Source organism: Gossypium raimondii, chromosome 13 (genome assembly GCF_025698545.1).
Source record: "Gossypium raimondii isolate GPD5lz chromosome 13, ASM2569854v1, whole genome shotgun sequence".
In the NCBI taxonomy this organism is placed as follows: domain Eukaryota; kingdom Viridiplantae; phylum Streptophyta; class Magnoliopsida; order Malvales; family Malvaceae; genus Gossypium; species Gossypium raimondii.
The window spans coordinates 17,125,991-17,141,412 of record NC_068577.1 but is presented as its reverse complement, the minus strand read 5'-3'; the positions used below and the strand labels follow the sequence as shown (position 1 = coordinate 17,141,412).

At 31.3% G+C, this 15,422-nt stretch overlaps 1 protein-coding gene across 1 annotated transcript; it reads right to left on the bottom strand.

Moving 5' to 3' along the window:
• Positions 1 to 11,835: 11,835 nt before the first annotated feature.
• LOC105781859 (rhamnogalacturonan I rhamnosyltransferase 1) lies at positions 11,836 to 15,045 on the bottom strand. The gene is made up of 9 exons (XM_012606385.2): positions 14,959 to 15,045; positions 14,573 to 14,877; positions 14,409 to 14,476; positions 14,252 to 14,340; positions 13,994 to 14,156; positions 13,170 to 13,459; positions 12,889 to 13,093; positions 12,640 to 12,797; positions 11,836 to 12,538 (listed from the first exon to the last, which is right to left on the bottom strand). Exons 2-9 carry the CDS (start codon positions 14,856 to 14,858, stop codon positions 12,247 to 12,249), a joined length of 1,551 nt encoding a protein of 516 aa, XP_012461839.1. The 5' UTR covers positions 14,859 to 14,877; positions 14,959 to 15,045; the 3' UTR covers positions 11,836 to 12,246.
• Positions 15,046 to 15,422: the final 377 nt, after the last annotated feature.

Below are 15,422 nucleotides of genomic sequence, written 5' to 3'. Positions count from 1 at the left end.
CCTCAAATCGCAAGTTTTAAATAAAAGTTGAAAACCAAACCATTAATGGTGGATTTTGGGATTTTGAGTCAAAACTTGGTTTCAAAGTGTTTTTCAACTTTTTTTAGTATGATTAGAAGGTTTTTAAACTTACCTTGAAGTTTTGTTAATGAATTCTCATGTTTTAATGAATTTTGTGAAAATTGCCTAAAAGATGTCGAAAAATGTCGATACCTTGAATTGAGTAGATTTTTCTAGTTTGAAGGTTGTGAATTAGGCGTAGATAATTAATTGGATGATTGAATTTGATTTTAGACAAAATGATTGAGTATAGATCGAGATATTAGAATTTAAAGTTGTTGTGTTAATAACTTAAGTTGCATAGGAATTTAGCTTAAAGCTTGTGTGTTCGTTGCTTTGAATGAATTTTGGTGGATATTTGAATATGGTTATTGTATGATTTATGTGTGTAAAGCTTTGGATTCGTTAGAGCTTGCTACGAGCTAGGGAAGCATTAGTTGAGCTTTTCACGTTTCGACAAAAGCATAAAGTGGTGAGTGTATGGAATTGCTACTCATAAACACGAGTCATGGTTATTTGGGAATCTAGATGTAGCCTAAACCTCCACTCTAAGTTTCAAGTGTAAGTTTTCTTGAATCCATAATTATCTTGTGATTTTGTGGTTTTGTATTGTGCATGTAAAGTGGTATGTGAATATAGTGACTATTGTATGAAGTGCAATCATATACATGAAATGAATGTGTAATATATATGCTATATGACTATGCTAGTGTTTTGAGAAAGATGCTAATATGTAGTGATAGTGCACAGATAATCGGTAAGTAGTATATGTTGTTTTGAGATATTTTGGCCGTTTGATCTTGGAACCATTGGATATAGTTGGCATGCCATAAGATTGTAAGTACTCACTTATACGTTTAGTGGTTTCAGGCGTTGAGGCTCTAGGACATGTTTGGGGGGATAAGGGAATGAGATCTAAGTTCCATTCAATGGGACATGTGAGGGGTAATAAGGAGAGTGTTAGCTAAATGCTTAAATTTTGGGACATGTTTGACTCTATGAGTTTATCTGGTGTGATGGAGATCCATTTATCCGATGTGTGATGATAGAGCTCCCTATATGTTTCATAACACAAGTGCCATCTTATCCCATTTTATCTTATTTTATGTAATTATGTGGAATATGTTCTATGCTTGAGGGACTATGTATACGTTATGAGAATGACCTTTTAGACGATGCATGGTTAATAATATATGATGCTAGACTTAAGAATGAGGTACTTTTGAGTAAATGATTGGTTGTGTTGCATGATGATATGTTTGTGTGGTGGAAATTCCTGCATTCCTTGAGCTTGTTAAAGCTCACCCCCTCTTTTCAACATATGCAGATTAGTAACGACACGGTGTGTGCGGTGTGGTTTTCGAGGAAGTGATCCAACGAAGATTCGTATATTCTTGTAGGTTTTCTTCTGGTTATTTCATATTGGGAAATAAGGCAATATGGTAGATAGGTTTAGTGCCATGACATGTTTGGATAATTTATAGGCTTTGTTATTTCATTTTTGGAAGTTTGTGAGTTTATATGTTTGCTTATGTTCATGAACTTTAATGATGGCTTGATGTATCTTGCTTGAACTCATTTAGACAATTTGAACTATTAAATTTAGTTGTTGGATGATTATTTACAGAAGTATGTAATGCATGATGCTTAGAATCTGTTTTGGAGTGAGTTCATTGCATATGTATGTTGCATTTTGATGTTCCGGGGTAGAGGTATCCATATTCGGGATTTAAAATCGATACCTCTGTGTGTTCAAACGGGCAAGAAGTCAGAATAGAGATTTGGTAACAATACCTTTTTCTTGAGTATCGATACTCGGGGATAAAGTATCGATAAATTTTGACATTTACCAATAATTCTCGACGAATGAGATTTTGGTCAAGAAACAAAATGCTCAATTGATATCTTTTTCTAAGTGGAATCGATGCCACTTAAAGAAAATATCGATACCTTAATGTTAGTATCGATACATACAAATAATTTTATGAAATTTTGCTAATTAGCCCTTATGCATGATTCTGGTTGTATGTATGATTGATTAACGAATGATTTGCATATAACAATGTTAATTAACTATTTGGACGACTTAAAACTTGTACGGGTTAACAAAAGATGATCGGTTTGATTGAATCTAGCTTCCTATTTAATGTACATGAGACGAGGCGGTGGTGTGACATCCCGTATTTGGGCCTGGCGACCAGGCCAGGTATAGGGTGTTACATGACTTTTCTTTTGACATTTGTTTTATTATTTTAATCATCATGGTTAATTAAATTATAACATATATTTTATAATATAACTTAATAACTAATCAACTATTAACAATTCTATGGTTAACTTGCCATATAAAACCATTAAATTATATGCTTAATTAATTAACAAAAAGCTCAACTAATAAAGATTAACAATGATTAACTTTTACAAGTTTTACGATTCAGTCTTTTTTCCTTAATTAATTAACAAAATGTCAAAATTTTTGAACCAAATTTTAGTATGACACAAATGATCTCATAAATATTAAATAAATAATATTTATGAACTCACATGTTAGACTTGTGGTCTCGAAACCATCATTTTTGACACCACTAAAAAATGGGTTGTTACACCACGGGTGTTAATGTTAAGACGAGTAAAAATAAACAAAGGTAGTTCCCAAAAGGAAGAGTTAAGGAGCTTTTAAACTCCTTCTCGATGACCTTGGTTATATCATTAAACATGATAAGTGCAAGGTTGGGACGCCTATTGGACTTAAAACAATCGATCCACCAATAGTCAATGGACTAAATGACAACATGTTTAGAAATTGGCCTAAGAATCCAAGTAATAATCAAATGCAAGAAACGATCATGCACGACTAGATTAACAGTATGGGAGGATTTAACATATAAGGCGGGATCGTAAAGACCTTTTTGGTTAGAAACTCCACCGGGGGGTAAGGATAAAAGATTTTCGAAGTCTTCGAAAGAAAAGGGGAATAGGAGTGTGTTGGACAATCGAGCTCGAAAAACGTAGCGAAAAAAATTTAGGGAAAAACTAGAGTTTTAAATTTTTTTTTCTAAAATAAGAACTTGGTTGTGATATCTAAAGTAATAAGCACTTAATCAAAATTGTACCTTTACGAATCATCTAGGATGAAAGCTTCGATCGAGTAGTCTTCTCCGTTATCCTTAAGCTCACATATGTCGAGTGTGGGCTTGATTCGAATTAGAAAATTCTTAGCAAGAATTACTGGTAGGGTAATTTTACAATTTCTCTAAACTTATGAGTCAAGTTGTAAATAAGAAAAATATCTCTAGAGATTTTCTGAAATAATTTGCTCAGACAATTTTCTCTATACAACTTTATCTTGAATTCAAGTGTGTGTAAATAATGACTCAAGGCTCTTTTTAAATAGGGAGAGTTTAGAGAGTTCAACCGTGATTAAATTTAATCACCTTAAAATTGAATTAATATGATATTTATCAAGATAAATATTAGATTAAATTTAACATTAAATCTTATTAAATTATTAGAATATTTATCTACAAGATAAACATTAAATTAAATTTAATATTAAAATGATCACTTTAATATTAAATTAATAAAATACTATTAAGATAAATATTATCTTACATGTAATATTAAATCTATTAAAATAATATTATTTTTGGAATAGTTAATCTGAAATCAAATTCTCTGGTAGAGTCCCAGTAGGAATATAATTCTTCCACTACTCAACTACCAAAGACCCATCGCCGTTGACCATTTTCCGGCCATCGAAATGCTGCCGTCGCAGCCGCCAGCACCCTGACTGGTTCAGTTTCTATTGGTTCAGTCCGGGATAGTGATGGCCCAATCGATCAGGTTCAACCACTGACTGGACTGTTTGTTCAATTTTACATACCAGACTTGGTTTGACTAGATTTTGGGCTCTTGAGCCTAGTTTAGGATCTTAGGTCCAATTTTTTAGTTCAATTACCCATTGGGCCAATTGTTTGACTTGAAAGTTAATTTTCAAAAATATCATAGTAATCTTAATTAATTTGATTAATTTAATTTTACTTGATCAAAATTAATTTTCCCAAAAATCATTTAGATTTTCCAAATTAATATTTCAAAAAATTTCTTTAATCAAATTCTCTAGTTGAACAATTCTTACGACCACCCAATTTAATTCCATATCGAATAAATCAACTCAATGAAATTATTTTCAAAGTCGTAAAATTTTCTTCTAATTCAAAAGTAGTCCGATCGAGTTTTTGTTGAGCTAGCGGAGGGACCAACCGGACATATACAATTAGGCTCTAGTAATTGCAATTATGTCCAGAAGCATCGTTCCGATAATTCAGAATTACATAATCATGGAGTCAGTCCACAAGAAGTACTATGATTGAAAAATCCTTATTGTATACTCTTTATGAAAGCAATTCATCCATTCACTCAATACAATTCTATTTTATCTCATTTTAACCATTGTGTCTTCTTAATGATTAATATGATCACTTTCAACAAATAACTGTGATAAATTGCTCGTTCGAGAACCAACAACCCGTGACCACGTTCCATATTTATCAATCCACATAATGCCAATGAGAGGATATCATTAACTCTTTAAATAAGCTATGAATTCCACTATTGCTAGTAAAGCTATGCCATACACAAGTCATGTACCCTACATATTGGCTATCGGCTCAATCATTTTTAGAGCATATGTGATACGAGTTTAAAGGCCCAATTTCAGACACATAGATGTGATGGGCTCACACTACCTCAAGGCCCAACAATAATGTCAAAGTCTAAGCAAATCAAAGACAAGATTTGAGAATGAATATTTTCGAGGAAAGAGGGAATGATACATGCACGGATGAGGTGAAATTTATTAAATTCCATTCACCAAAGTTGTCATTTTTCAAGTGTGAGGAATTAGTAGACTTGCAATGACTTTTTTGATAGGATCTAGGCATTTCTAGGTTGAGATGTCTTCATGGAGTTTGAATATCTTTCTCTTAGATTCGAAACACGCTTTGAATCACTTGATTTTGAGTTTGGAGCTTAAGTTATGACCATTTTAGTGAAGACTACGCGAGTAGAATTTCTGGACGGGATTATTACTGAAATTATGAGTTTCGGGTTTAAATCATATTGGGTTCGATTTTTAGGCTTAATTTTTATTATATTTGAGCCCAATGTTTTATTTATTAGTTTTAATTTATTTTGAATTTTCGATATTGTTTAAGTGTTTTAAGTTGTTTAGGAGTTTTATGTTTCTTAGTCAAACAAGATAGTTTAGTTTAAAATTAAGAATTTCATTTGAATGTACTTAGCTAGCCTGTACAAAGGGTTTTTCATTGTTAATTAAGAGGAGAATGATTTTCATTAATAAAATTTTCAACTCTAGGAGTTTGTTTCTTTGTGCAATATTTCTTTCTTGTGATTTTTAGAAGTAGTTTTCTTCTCGATTTTCTTCAAGGAGTCATGAGAATTCATTCTTCACCCTTCAATTTACCAAGGACTATTTCTTGGAGGGTTGATTAGAGCTATTTATTGAGTTTGTTGAGATTTATATCTCAAAGAGTTCAATTGGACATTTATCCTTCTATCTATCATATTCATCGGTTTATCGTTCCGTCTTCCACTTTATTTGTTAAATTTTCCATTTCTTATTTATTTATCATTTATTTATTTTTATTTGTTATTAAATTTCTTCTTTTATTGTTTTCAATTTATTTATTACTAAATTTGTTTTTTTTTCTTCTTTTCAAATTAGATCCATATCTTTCCTTTTCGAGTCAAACAGCTTGAATTCGATACTTGATCCGCTTCCTCCGCTTTACTTTCTTATCATTTTACAAGAACACAAAGAACACCTAAATTAGATCCATATTATTGAGTTTGATTACTCTTTAAAAGTTACAAGAAAGAAAATCTAAATTTCTTTTCTTTGTCTCGTAGAGTTTTTTTTATTGTGAGTGTATAACGACGAGGTTTAATTTTCTTTGATCAAATTTTCTTTTATTTTTAGTACTTTTATTTTAGCCTCTAATAATGATATGCAGACATAAAATGGAAGAGGTTTTGGAATCTCCTACTGATGGGGACTATTTGCTTTAGTCCGATTGTCTTGTAGTGCGACAATCCTCTAGCATTCAAGTAAGGGATGATTCTGATGAAATGTAAAGGACTAACATCTTCCACTTGAGGTGCTTGATTCAAGGAAAGTTTTGTTCTTTTATTGTTGATAGTGGTAGTTGTGCCAACGTGGTGAGTAGTTTTTTAGTGGATAATTTATCATTACTTTATCAAAATCATCTTAAGTCATATCACTTACAATGGCTTAACGAAAGTTCAGAAGTTAAGGTAGTTAAATAGTCCTTAATTGCATTCAAAATTGAGAATTATTCTGATGAGGTTTAGTGTGATGTAGTTCCCATGCATGCCGCTCATTTGCTTCTTGGAAGACCATGGCAATATGATCGTGATGTGGTACACCATGACAAATTTAACTGTTACTCTCTTGTGTTTAAAGGAAAAAAAATACACTTTAGCCTCTTTGAAGCCTAAAGATGTGTGTAAGGACCAACTGAAAATGATGAAATTCTGTGAAATGGTTAAGGGGAAAGAAAAAAATGAAAAAACAGAGAGAAAAGAGACATTGAGTGATAAAAGTCCACTTGATGTCCCATTTTTGGTGAGTGAAAATACATATAAGGTAAAATTGGAGAGTTCTTACATGGGAAAAGAAAATGAAAAACAAGAAAATAACCATGTAAAGGTGAGAAATGATTATATTTTAACTAACCATAAATCAAATTTGTTCAATGGTGTGTCTTTGTTACAGGATTACAAGGATCCATTGATGGACTTCCAATTACATTACTCAACAATTGATAGAAGATTTTACTTGTGGGAAAAAGGTAGGTTGGACATTGATAATTCTCCACAAATGCTAGAAGGTAAGAAAAGTAAGGATACATTGGGAGTTGAAACATATAGGCATACCTTGAATGTTTTTGATAAGTATGCTACTAATTTTAATTTCTTTAAGCAATGTTTTCTCATTGGTCAAGTTTCAATAAACCTTGGTTTGAAACTTCAATTAATTTTATGGGTTTATGTAGATTTGTAAAGGTTAAAAATAGTAATTTTGTTGCATTATATAGGTTTATTAAAACATTTTATACATTTTATCTTGAAAAAATTCCTATCTTGACCTTTAAAGATGAATTTTAGATAATAATATTAAACTTCTTAATTGTTATATGAAATTCTTGACTCATCTTTGGAAATTCTTATGAATGACCATGCATATTCAAAGAAAGTTAGCGGTAATTTTTTACTTGAACATTCATGTGCCTAAAATTTCTTTGTTTAGTGTTGATACATTGTTTTTAAAGGAGACGTACATGATCGAAGCAAATTTGAAAGATAGAAATAATGTCTTTGATTTTTTAGATAGTTTTGGCGCACAAGAAAACTTAGGTAAGTATTTTTTTAGTTTTGGAGATGTGAAAACTGCATGAGCAGAATTCCTGGATGGGATTATTATGGAAATTATGAGTTTCAGGCTTTTAATTTAGGTTTAAATCATATTAGGTTCAAGTTTTAGGCTTAATTTTTATTATATATGAGCCTAGTATTTTATTTATTAGGCTTTATTATTTTATTATTTATTTATTCCAAATTTTGGATATTGTTTAAGTATTTAAAGTTGTTTAGGAGTTTTATATTTCTTAGTCAAACAAGAAAGTTTAATTTAAAACTACTTTTTGTTTAGATTAAGTAGAGTTTCAATATGCTTTAGAGTTTTATTTGGATGTACTTAGCTAGCCTATATAAAGGCTTCTTCATTGTTCATTATGGGGAGAATGATTTTCATTAATAAAATTTTCAACTCTGAGAGTTTGTTTCTTTATGCAAGATTTCTTTCTTGTGATTTTTAGAATGAGTTTTCTACTCGATTTTCTTCAAGGACTCATGAGAATTCATTATTCACCCTTGAATTTTGCAAGGATTAATTTTTGTAGGGTTGATTAGAGCCATTAATTGAGTTTGTTGGGATTTATATCTCAAATGGTTCAATTGGACATTTATCCTTCTATCCATCATATCCATCGGTTTATCATTTTGTCTTCCACTTTGTTTTTTTTAATTTCCATTTCTTATTTATTTATGATTATTTCTTATTTCTTATTTATTTGTTCTTTGTTCTCAAATTTCTTCTTTTCTTCCTTTCGATTTCTTTGTTATTAAATTTTTTATTTCTTCTTTTCGAGTTGAACAACTTGAATTCGATTATTAATCTTCGATCCAAATGATAAGAAAGTGAAGCAGAGGAAGCGGATCAAAGATCGAATTGAAAATACTTAAATAAAAAAAACAATAAAACCTAATAAATACAATATTTTGCTCATATATAATAAAAATTAAGCCTAAAAATTGAACCCAATATGATTTAAACCCAAATTAAAAGCCCGGAACTCATAATTTCCGTAATAATCCCGTCCAAAAATTCTGCTCGCACAGTCTTTACTAAAACGAACATAACTTGAGCTCCCAAACTCAAAATCTAGTGACTCAAAGAGTGTTTTGAAGCTAAGAGATAGATATTCGAATACCATAAAGACATCTCAACACAAAAATGCCTGAACCGCATCCAAAAAATCATTGCAAGTCTGTTGATTTATCAAACTTGAAAATTGGCAACTTCGGTTAATGGAATTTAATTAATTTCACCCCATCCATGCATGTATCAATAAGCCTCCACTTATATCAAAGCACATGAGTTACATACGCATGATCAGTTACTAACTCAAGATTTAGGTAAATTACGTCATGAATGTTACAAGTGAATTAATTCACAAATGGATTCAGGATTAAATTTATCTTGGGTTCAGTTTAATGTATCATTCTTCCAATGAATACATTTATGTCTCTACCTATGGAGTCAACTACTCCAAGAGCCAAGACTAGTATCTCCTCAATTGGAATTGTAGATGGCATAAAAATCATTCTCAATATTTGAATCAAATACTCACTTTGATTCTTTAACGGGATTACGAACTCATTTAGATTATCTATTGAAGTAAGTTGTCTTTCTCTCAATATAAATGTTCTTACAATGCCCCTTATCATCAGTTTGAACTTAGACAATCAATAGGCTAATATTTTCTTGTTACAATTTCTCTATGCATGCAAAATATGAAAGACTGTAATACAAAAATGAAATTAAAACCTTTATCACATAATTGACTAATACTTAGAAGATTACGCTTAAGACTGTTGACATATAATACATTTTCAATAAAGATTGAAGAGTTTTTACCAATAGAGTCATTTCCTTTATTGAGTCCGTTGAAGTGGTGACCAAATGTAAGTTTTCCTCCACTTTTTGGCTTCAATTCGATAAAATTGTTTGTCACCAGTCATGTAACTTGAGTATCCACTATCAAGGTACCATGAGTTTTTGCTTGAATTGCCCACCTTAAAGCAATGTTGCTTTTCCTACAAACATAGAATTAATTTTTGATTTTTTGTACCCAAATACTTTTGGGTCCATAAGCATTAGTTTCCAAAATTTTAGTCCCTTTATGTATCCATTTAGAAAGGATATCCTTATCTTGAGTAGTAATGAGTCTTTTATGGACTCATACACTTCTAACTATTTTTCCCTTATAAGTTTTAATAGGAACTCTAAGTTTATAGTACTTAAAGTTATTTTTAACAAAGTCTTGTTTTGAAATTTCTCCTCTTTCAAACCTCTATATTGATCTTGCCTTGCTTCTCTAACCTCTCTTCGATTTCTGTGAGCAGTTCTTTCAATCTCCCTATCAAGAAATATAAGTTCCAATGGGTTGCCTCTAGTCATAAACCATAAGAACCTGTCAAGAACCAAATAAAAGCGAATCAATATCTCAAAATTAAATTAAAAATAAAATAAAATAAAATGGTTAAATTAACAGAAATAAGATTTTTCTAATATTTGAGTCCCCGACAACGTCGTTAAAAACTTGATGTCTACTAAACTACCTAAGAAATTGACTAAGGCAAGTGAACCTATCAATTAATAGTATAGCTATGGTGAACACAGATATCATTCCCTTGAGGACTGCAATTACTAGTAATTATCACATTTCTATTACTTAACCTAATAATTCAAAAGACTGATTAAAATTAAATCAAACTAGCTAAATTAACTAATGAATGCACCGAAGAATGAAACAAAAAAAAAATCAAGTATTAACTAAGTAACAAAGCAATACCTAGGTAAGAATCCACCTAGATTTCATCTATAGTTCTCAATCTAATTTATGCAATTTATTTTCTTAGCTCTTTGATTCGTAGAAATCCCTAATTTATATTAATATCTCTTTTGAACATAAGAGCAACTAACTCTAGGTTGATTAATTAAAATTTATTTCTAATTAAAACTCCTATTATTGCATTAATTCGCTCAATGGATCCCCTTATTAGATTTGACTCTAATCCGGTAGATTTATGTCGTCCTGTTTCTAAGATTACATGCAACTCCATTCAATTATGCAAGATTTAATCACAAGAAGGGTCTATTCAACCTCAGACTTATGCATATCAAACATGGATTAACACTCTAAAATTAAAAACAAAAAATAATTAAGTATTCATAATTGAAAACAAAGAAACTAAGGTTTTATTGCATAAAACTAGAAATCGGACAATAAAATCCATCCTAGGGTTCATCTCCCCTAGGAATTAAGAGAATTAGTTCATAATTACAAGAATAAACATTAAAAATACAATATAATCACTAAAATAAAAGAAATCCATGATAACTCCCTTGGAAATCAACTCGGACTCTTGAATCTTGATGAAAATTTGCTCGAAAATCGGCTTCACTTCTTTGGGTAATTTTCGTGCTATCCCTTGGTGGCTACTTTTTTTTTCTCTTTTATTTCCTTATTTATGCCTTCTTAAAGTGCCAAAAAACCTAAAAATCATCACTTCCAACTGTTAACGCACATGGTTCCTGAACACCACACGCTCTGGACATACGTTCGTGTGGGTCACATGACCATGTGGTTTGCCCATGTGAAACTTTGTTGCATGTGTTTAGCTTCCGGACTATTCCAATGTTTTAATTTCCACCTGTTTTTTCATTCCTATTGCTCCCAAGTGCTCTATTAAGCATCAAAACATGAATATAAAGGATTAAAAGTATATAATTCACAATTAATGTCACATAATCATCCAAAAGTGCACTAAGAATGAGACTAAAATATGTTACTTTTGACACCTATAACTTTTTTATAATTTTTTATGGGAAATTATTATATTAGAATAGAAGATGTCATGTGCCACCATCTGTTTGGTCCGTCAATTTATTTTAACGGTCAACTTGGTCAATATCGAAAACCGTTAACGGAGGGACTTAATTGATTATTTTAATTGATGGCAAGGGCTTAATTGTGTATGAATTTAATATAAGGGCTTAATTGATTTTTATTTTCTTTTGCATTTTCTTAAGGGCTTAATTCCAACATTAATTTAAATCATAACCCTAATTTGAAACTTAATCCCAAGATTTTGATCCATAATCTTAGAATTTAATCTGAACCTAACCTTTAGTGGTCCCTAAAAATGAATCCCAATGTAGAAAGCTTCTTGTTGCTACCATGATAAGTGAAGGAGGAGTAATTGATGTTTCAGGAAATCAGAAGGGATCAACTGGATTTTTAAGCGAAGGATTAATTCATACATCAATGAATTTTGTATTAATTTAGATGGGATTAATATTATTGTAACAATTTGAAAGTTGTAGATTAATTAATTGAATTTGTATATAATTTATGAAATGTATTAGAACATAAAACTTAATTTATAAAGTAGGAAGTTAAGGTAAAACCCAACATCTCCATTTATCTTAGAAAATATAAATTGATTGTACTTGCATCTATGTAACAGATGTTGGCCTTTGCATTTTCAAGTTAAGGGATACATGTGAAAACTGAAATAACATTCAATCAAGCTTCACTAATTTTATCCTCCTCAAAATGCTTCCCATCCTTGTTACCCAAATATTGCAAAGACACAACAACCTCAAAATCATTTCCCTGACCATCGAATATTTTAATTAAACTTCTTTATTCTGTTTACTGCACCTTAACAGTATGTGCCACCCTCTGCTTTTGGAGTTTAAAAACTCCAATAAATAATTTTCCCACATATATATAATCATGGTTCAGCTTCAGCATTGGCATCGGCATCTTGTTGGTGATCATCATTAGATAGTTGTGGTTCATCAAAACTTGCCAAACATTCTTCTGGATTTGTATAAAAGTAATCTTCTTCCTTAGGCTTACCAGGGATCACCAATCTTTCTGCCGGATTCCCCATCCGATCTGCATGAGCTTCTTTCATTTCTGATGAGAATTTATCCCAGCTTATTGATCCAGCTTTATACAGATCCACTAAATCCACTACTGCCTTTCGGTCCAACAGAATTGTTTTCTTGAACCCCAGGTATCTGAATAGGAACATAAATGAAACATCATTAATCCATGTTAAATTGATGATTTGAAATGAAGATAAATTGGTAAAAGAATATATATATATATATATATATACCGTCTATGGCCTTCGACCACTTTGGCCATGTTGCCACCATTTGTTGGAACGAAAGTTTCGCTTTGCACTGCCACATAATAATCCAATGCTGCCATCTGGTTCGAATGGTTCCTGAAAGGATCAAGCTCTGAAGATGGTAGTAGTGTTTCCTTCTTCACCTGTTAGCCAAAATACCATGCGAGACCCAACTTATGAATAGTATAAAAGCAATGCATGAATCAGGTGGATAAGCTATAATATACTACTAACCAAATTGGGATAAGCTGCTCTAAGAGTTGCCAATCTCCTTTCCCCTCCATATATATCACCAGCAGCTATATAAACTTGGATATTGTGATCGATACCCAATGCCCGTAACGTTAGTGCTGTTTCTTCAGGAGTTAAAGGGCATAAACCTGCTAGCCTTTTCTGCACGGAATCAATTACTTTTTCTTTCCACCATGGATATGCATATCTGATATTGCATTATCATGTGATTAAATAATTGAAGCAGTACATAATTATTTTTGTTATAATATTGAGAATGTTACCTCATTTTGGTTAACTCGTCAATCTCTTGTTCATTGCAACCTTCATTACAACCAGAGAAAGCAATCATATCCATTTCGTATCTGAGATGAAGAACTAGGAAAGGACCTTTGTCTCTTAGAATCCTTACAATCTTCTCTGCCAATGCTTGAATGGGAGGTGCAAACCTCAGTGCTTCATAGTTTACTCGGCAACGCAGCTTTTGGACTTCCACCGGAAGTCCATTGTTAGCAAGCCTTGCATCCGTTTTCTGGAAATGCACCACTTCATTCGTTTGAATTCGTGGAAGAATCTGCCCATAATTATAACACTATCATCGTAACATTATAACAATTATATATATCCATGTAGACTTCTCAATTTCGAATTAAATTTATAAATATTATTTATTTAGTTGGAATTTAAATTTGGTTTTACCTATCTTGACCATAAAAAAATTAAAAATCTAAATTTATGTAAAACTGATATAAATTAGAATGATTCAAAATAAAATAATTTAAACAAATATTCGGTAAATTAACTAAACTCAAGTGTTAAATCTGAGATTTAAATTTGAAATTACTTAAAAATCTAATTAACTTTTACTTAAAATAATCCAAACTTAATTTGTAAAAAAGAAATTTAAAACCCTACTGATACTACCTAAATTGATTAAAAAAATAAACTTAATTCAAAAAAATTAAAAAAATTTAAACTTAAATAGAATTATCAAAACTCAAAATCATTTCATGAAAATTTTAAAAACCACGTTAGTCCAACATACATTAACCCAACCCAAAAACAAAATAACCCCTCAATTCTACAATCTATGTATAAGGACGCGTACCACATTATAGTAATAAGTCATGTTAGACCAGCTGATAGGTGGCATCGAGAAGAGAGATTCAGCCACCTTCTCCTTTTGCTGAGGTGGCAGCTCTTTCAATATCCGAACTTCGTCCCTCAGTGATGCAATGAAGTATTCTACATCAAATATATCTGCAAACTGACTGCAAATTCCATTTCCTTCATCACAAATGGGATTTAATCGATTCAATCAAAAAAAGTAAATCAATTATATATATATATATCTATGCGTATATACCTGTAGTCATTCCAAAACGATGTATTATCTAATTCAGGAACTATGAGGGTCACATTCAAGAATCTGGCAACTGTTACCATATCACAGATCTACAAGAGCAAACCAAGAATTCATTATATATCAATGAAATCAAAACAAGAAGAAGCAAATTACTTACACCAGATCGCATCTGATTCAATCCTCCATTTGAAGATACCATCAGATAACCATTGTTCTCATACACCCCTGAAAATTTGAGTTATTTGACAAGCATGGAAGATACAGTGGATATCATATAATTCATATATAATATATGTATATATTAAGCAGGTTTATACGTACTTTCAGGGGGAAGAGGGTAAGAAAAGGTGGAAGTAGGGGTCCTTGATGAAGAAACTGTTTCTCCCAGTGATTTCAACTGCATGGTGATACCCAAAAGCATGAGCATGGTTAGAGCTCTGGTCACCCACAAGTTAAGTCGAGCCACTTGGATCCGAGCAAGGATTAAGCTCTTCAGCTTTTCAGCCTTAGCCATGCTTATATACTTCAAACTCATCTTATTGCTGTAGGGTTTCTCCTTCATTTCTCCACCCTCCGTCTCTTCAAACCTTGCCTCACTAAAACCCATCCTTAGCTTTCTTAATTCTCTGCAATAACAAAAAAAAACAAAGCAAATTTATTATTGACAATAAAATCTGAGTATCATCCCCAGAAATGAAAAAATTCACCTTATAAAAGCCAGCTTGAAGCAACTTATCAATGGCTTCAGGCTTAAATACAAGGTATTTGTTTTTGTTTTGGTTTTTTTTTCTTTGTTGTACCAGAAAGCTGGTTACAAGCAAAGAATTAAAATGAGGGGTTTTAAGGTGAATTTTTTTCATTATTTCTTGCTAACAAAGTTTTAAGAGTCGTACATCAGGCAGACATAACTTCATATATTTCATTCTCTGAATTTACTAGTAGTATTAATTTAGCATTTATATTATTTATTATCAGTCTTTATAAAACTTCATATTATATATTTTATATATAATATTTAGGCATAATCATAAATTTAACCCTTAACATTTATATTTTCTATCAATTTGACCCTTATTCTTTTTCAAGCTAAATTTAGCCATTAACCTTTGAAAAATAATCAATTACATTTCTTTAATAGAAATGTTGACTAAATCACTAATATTTTAATGAT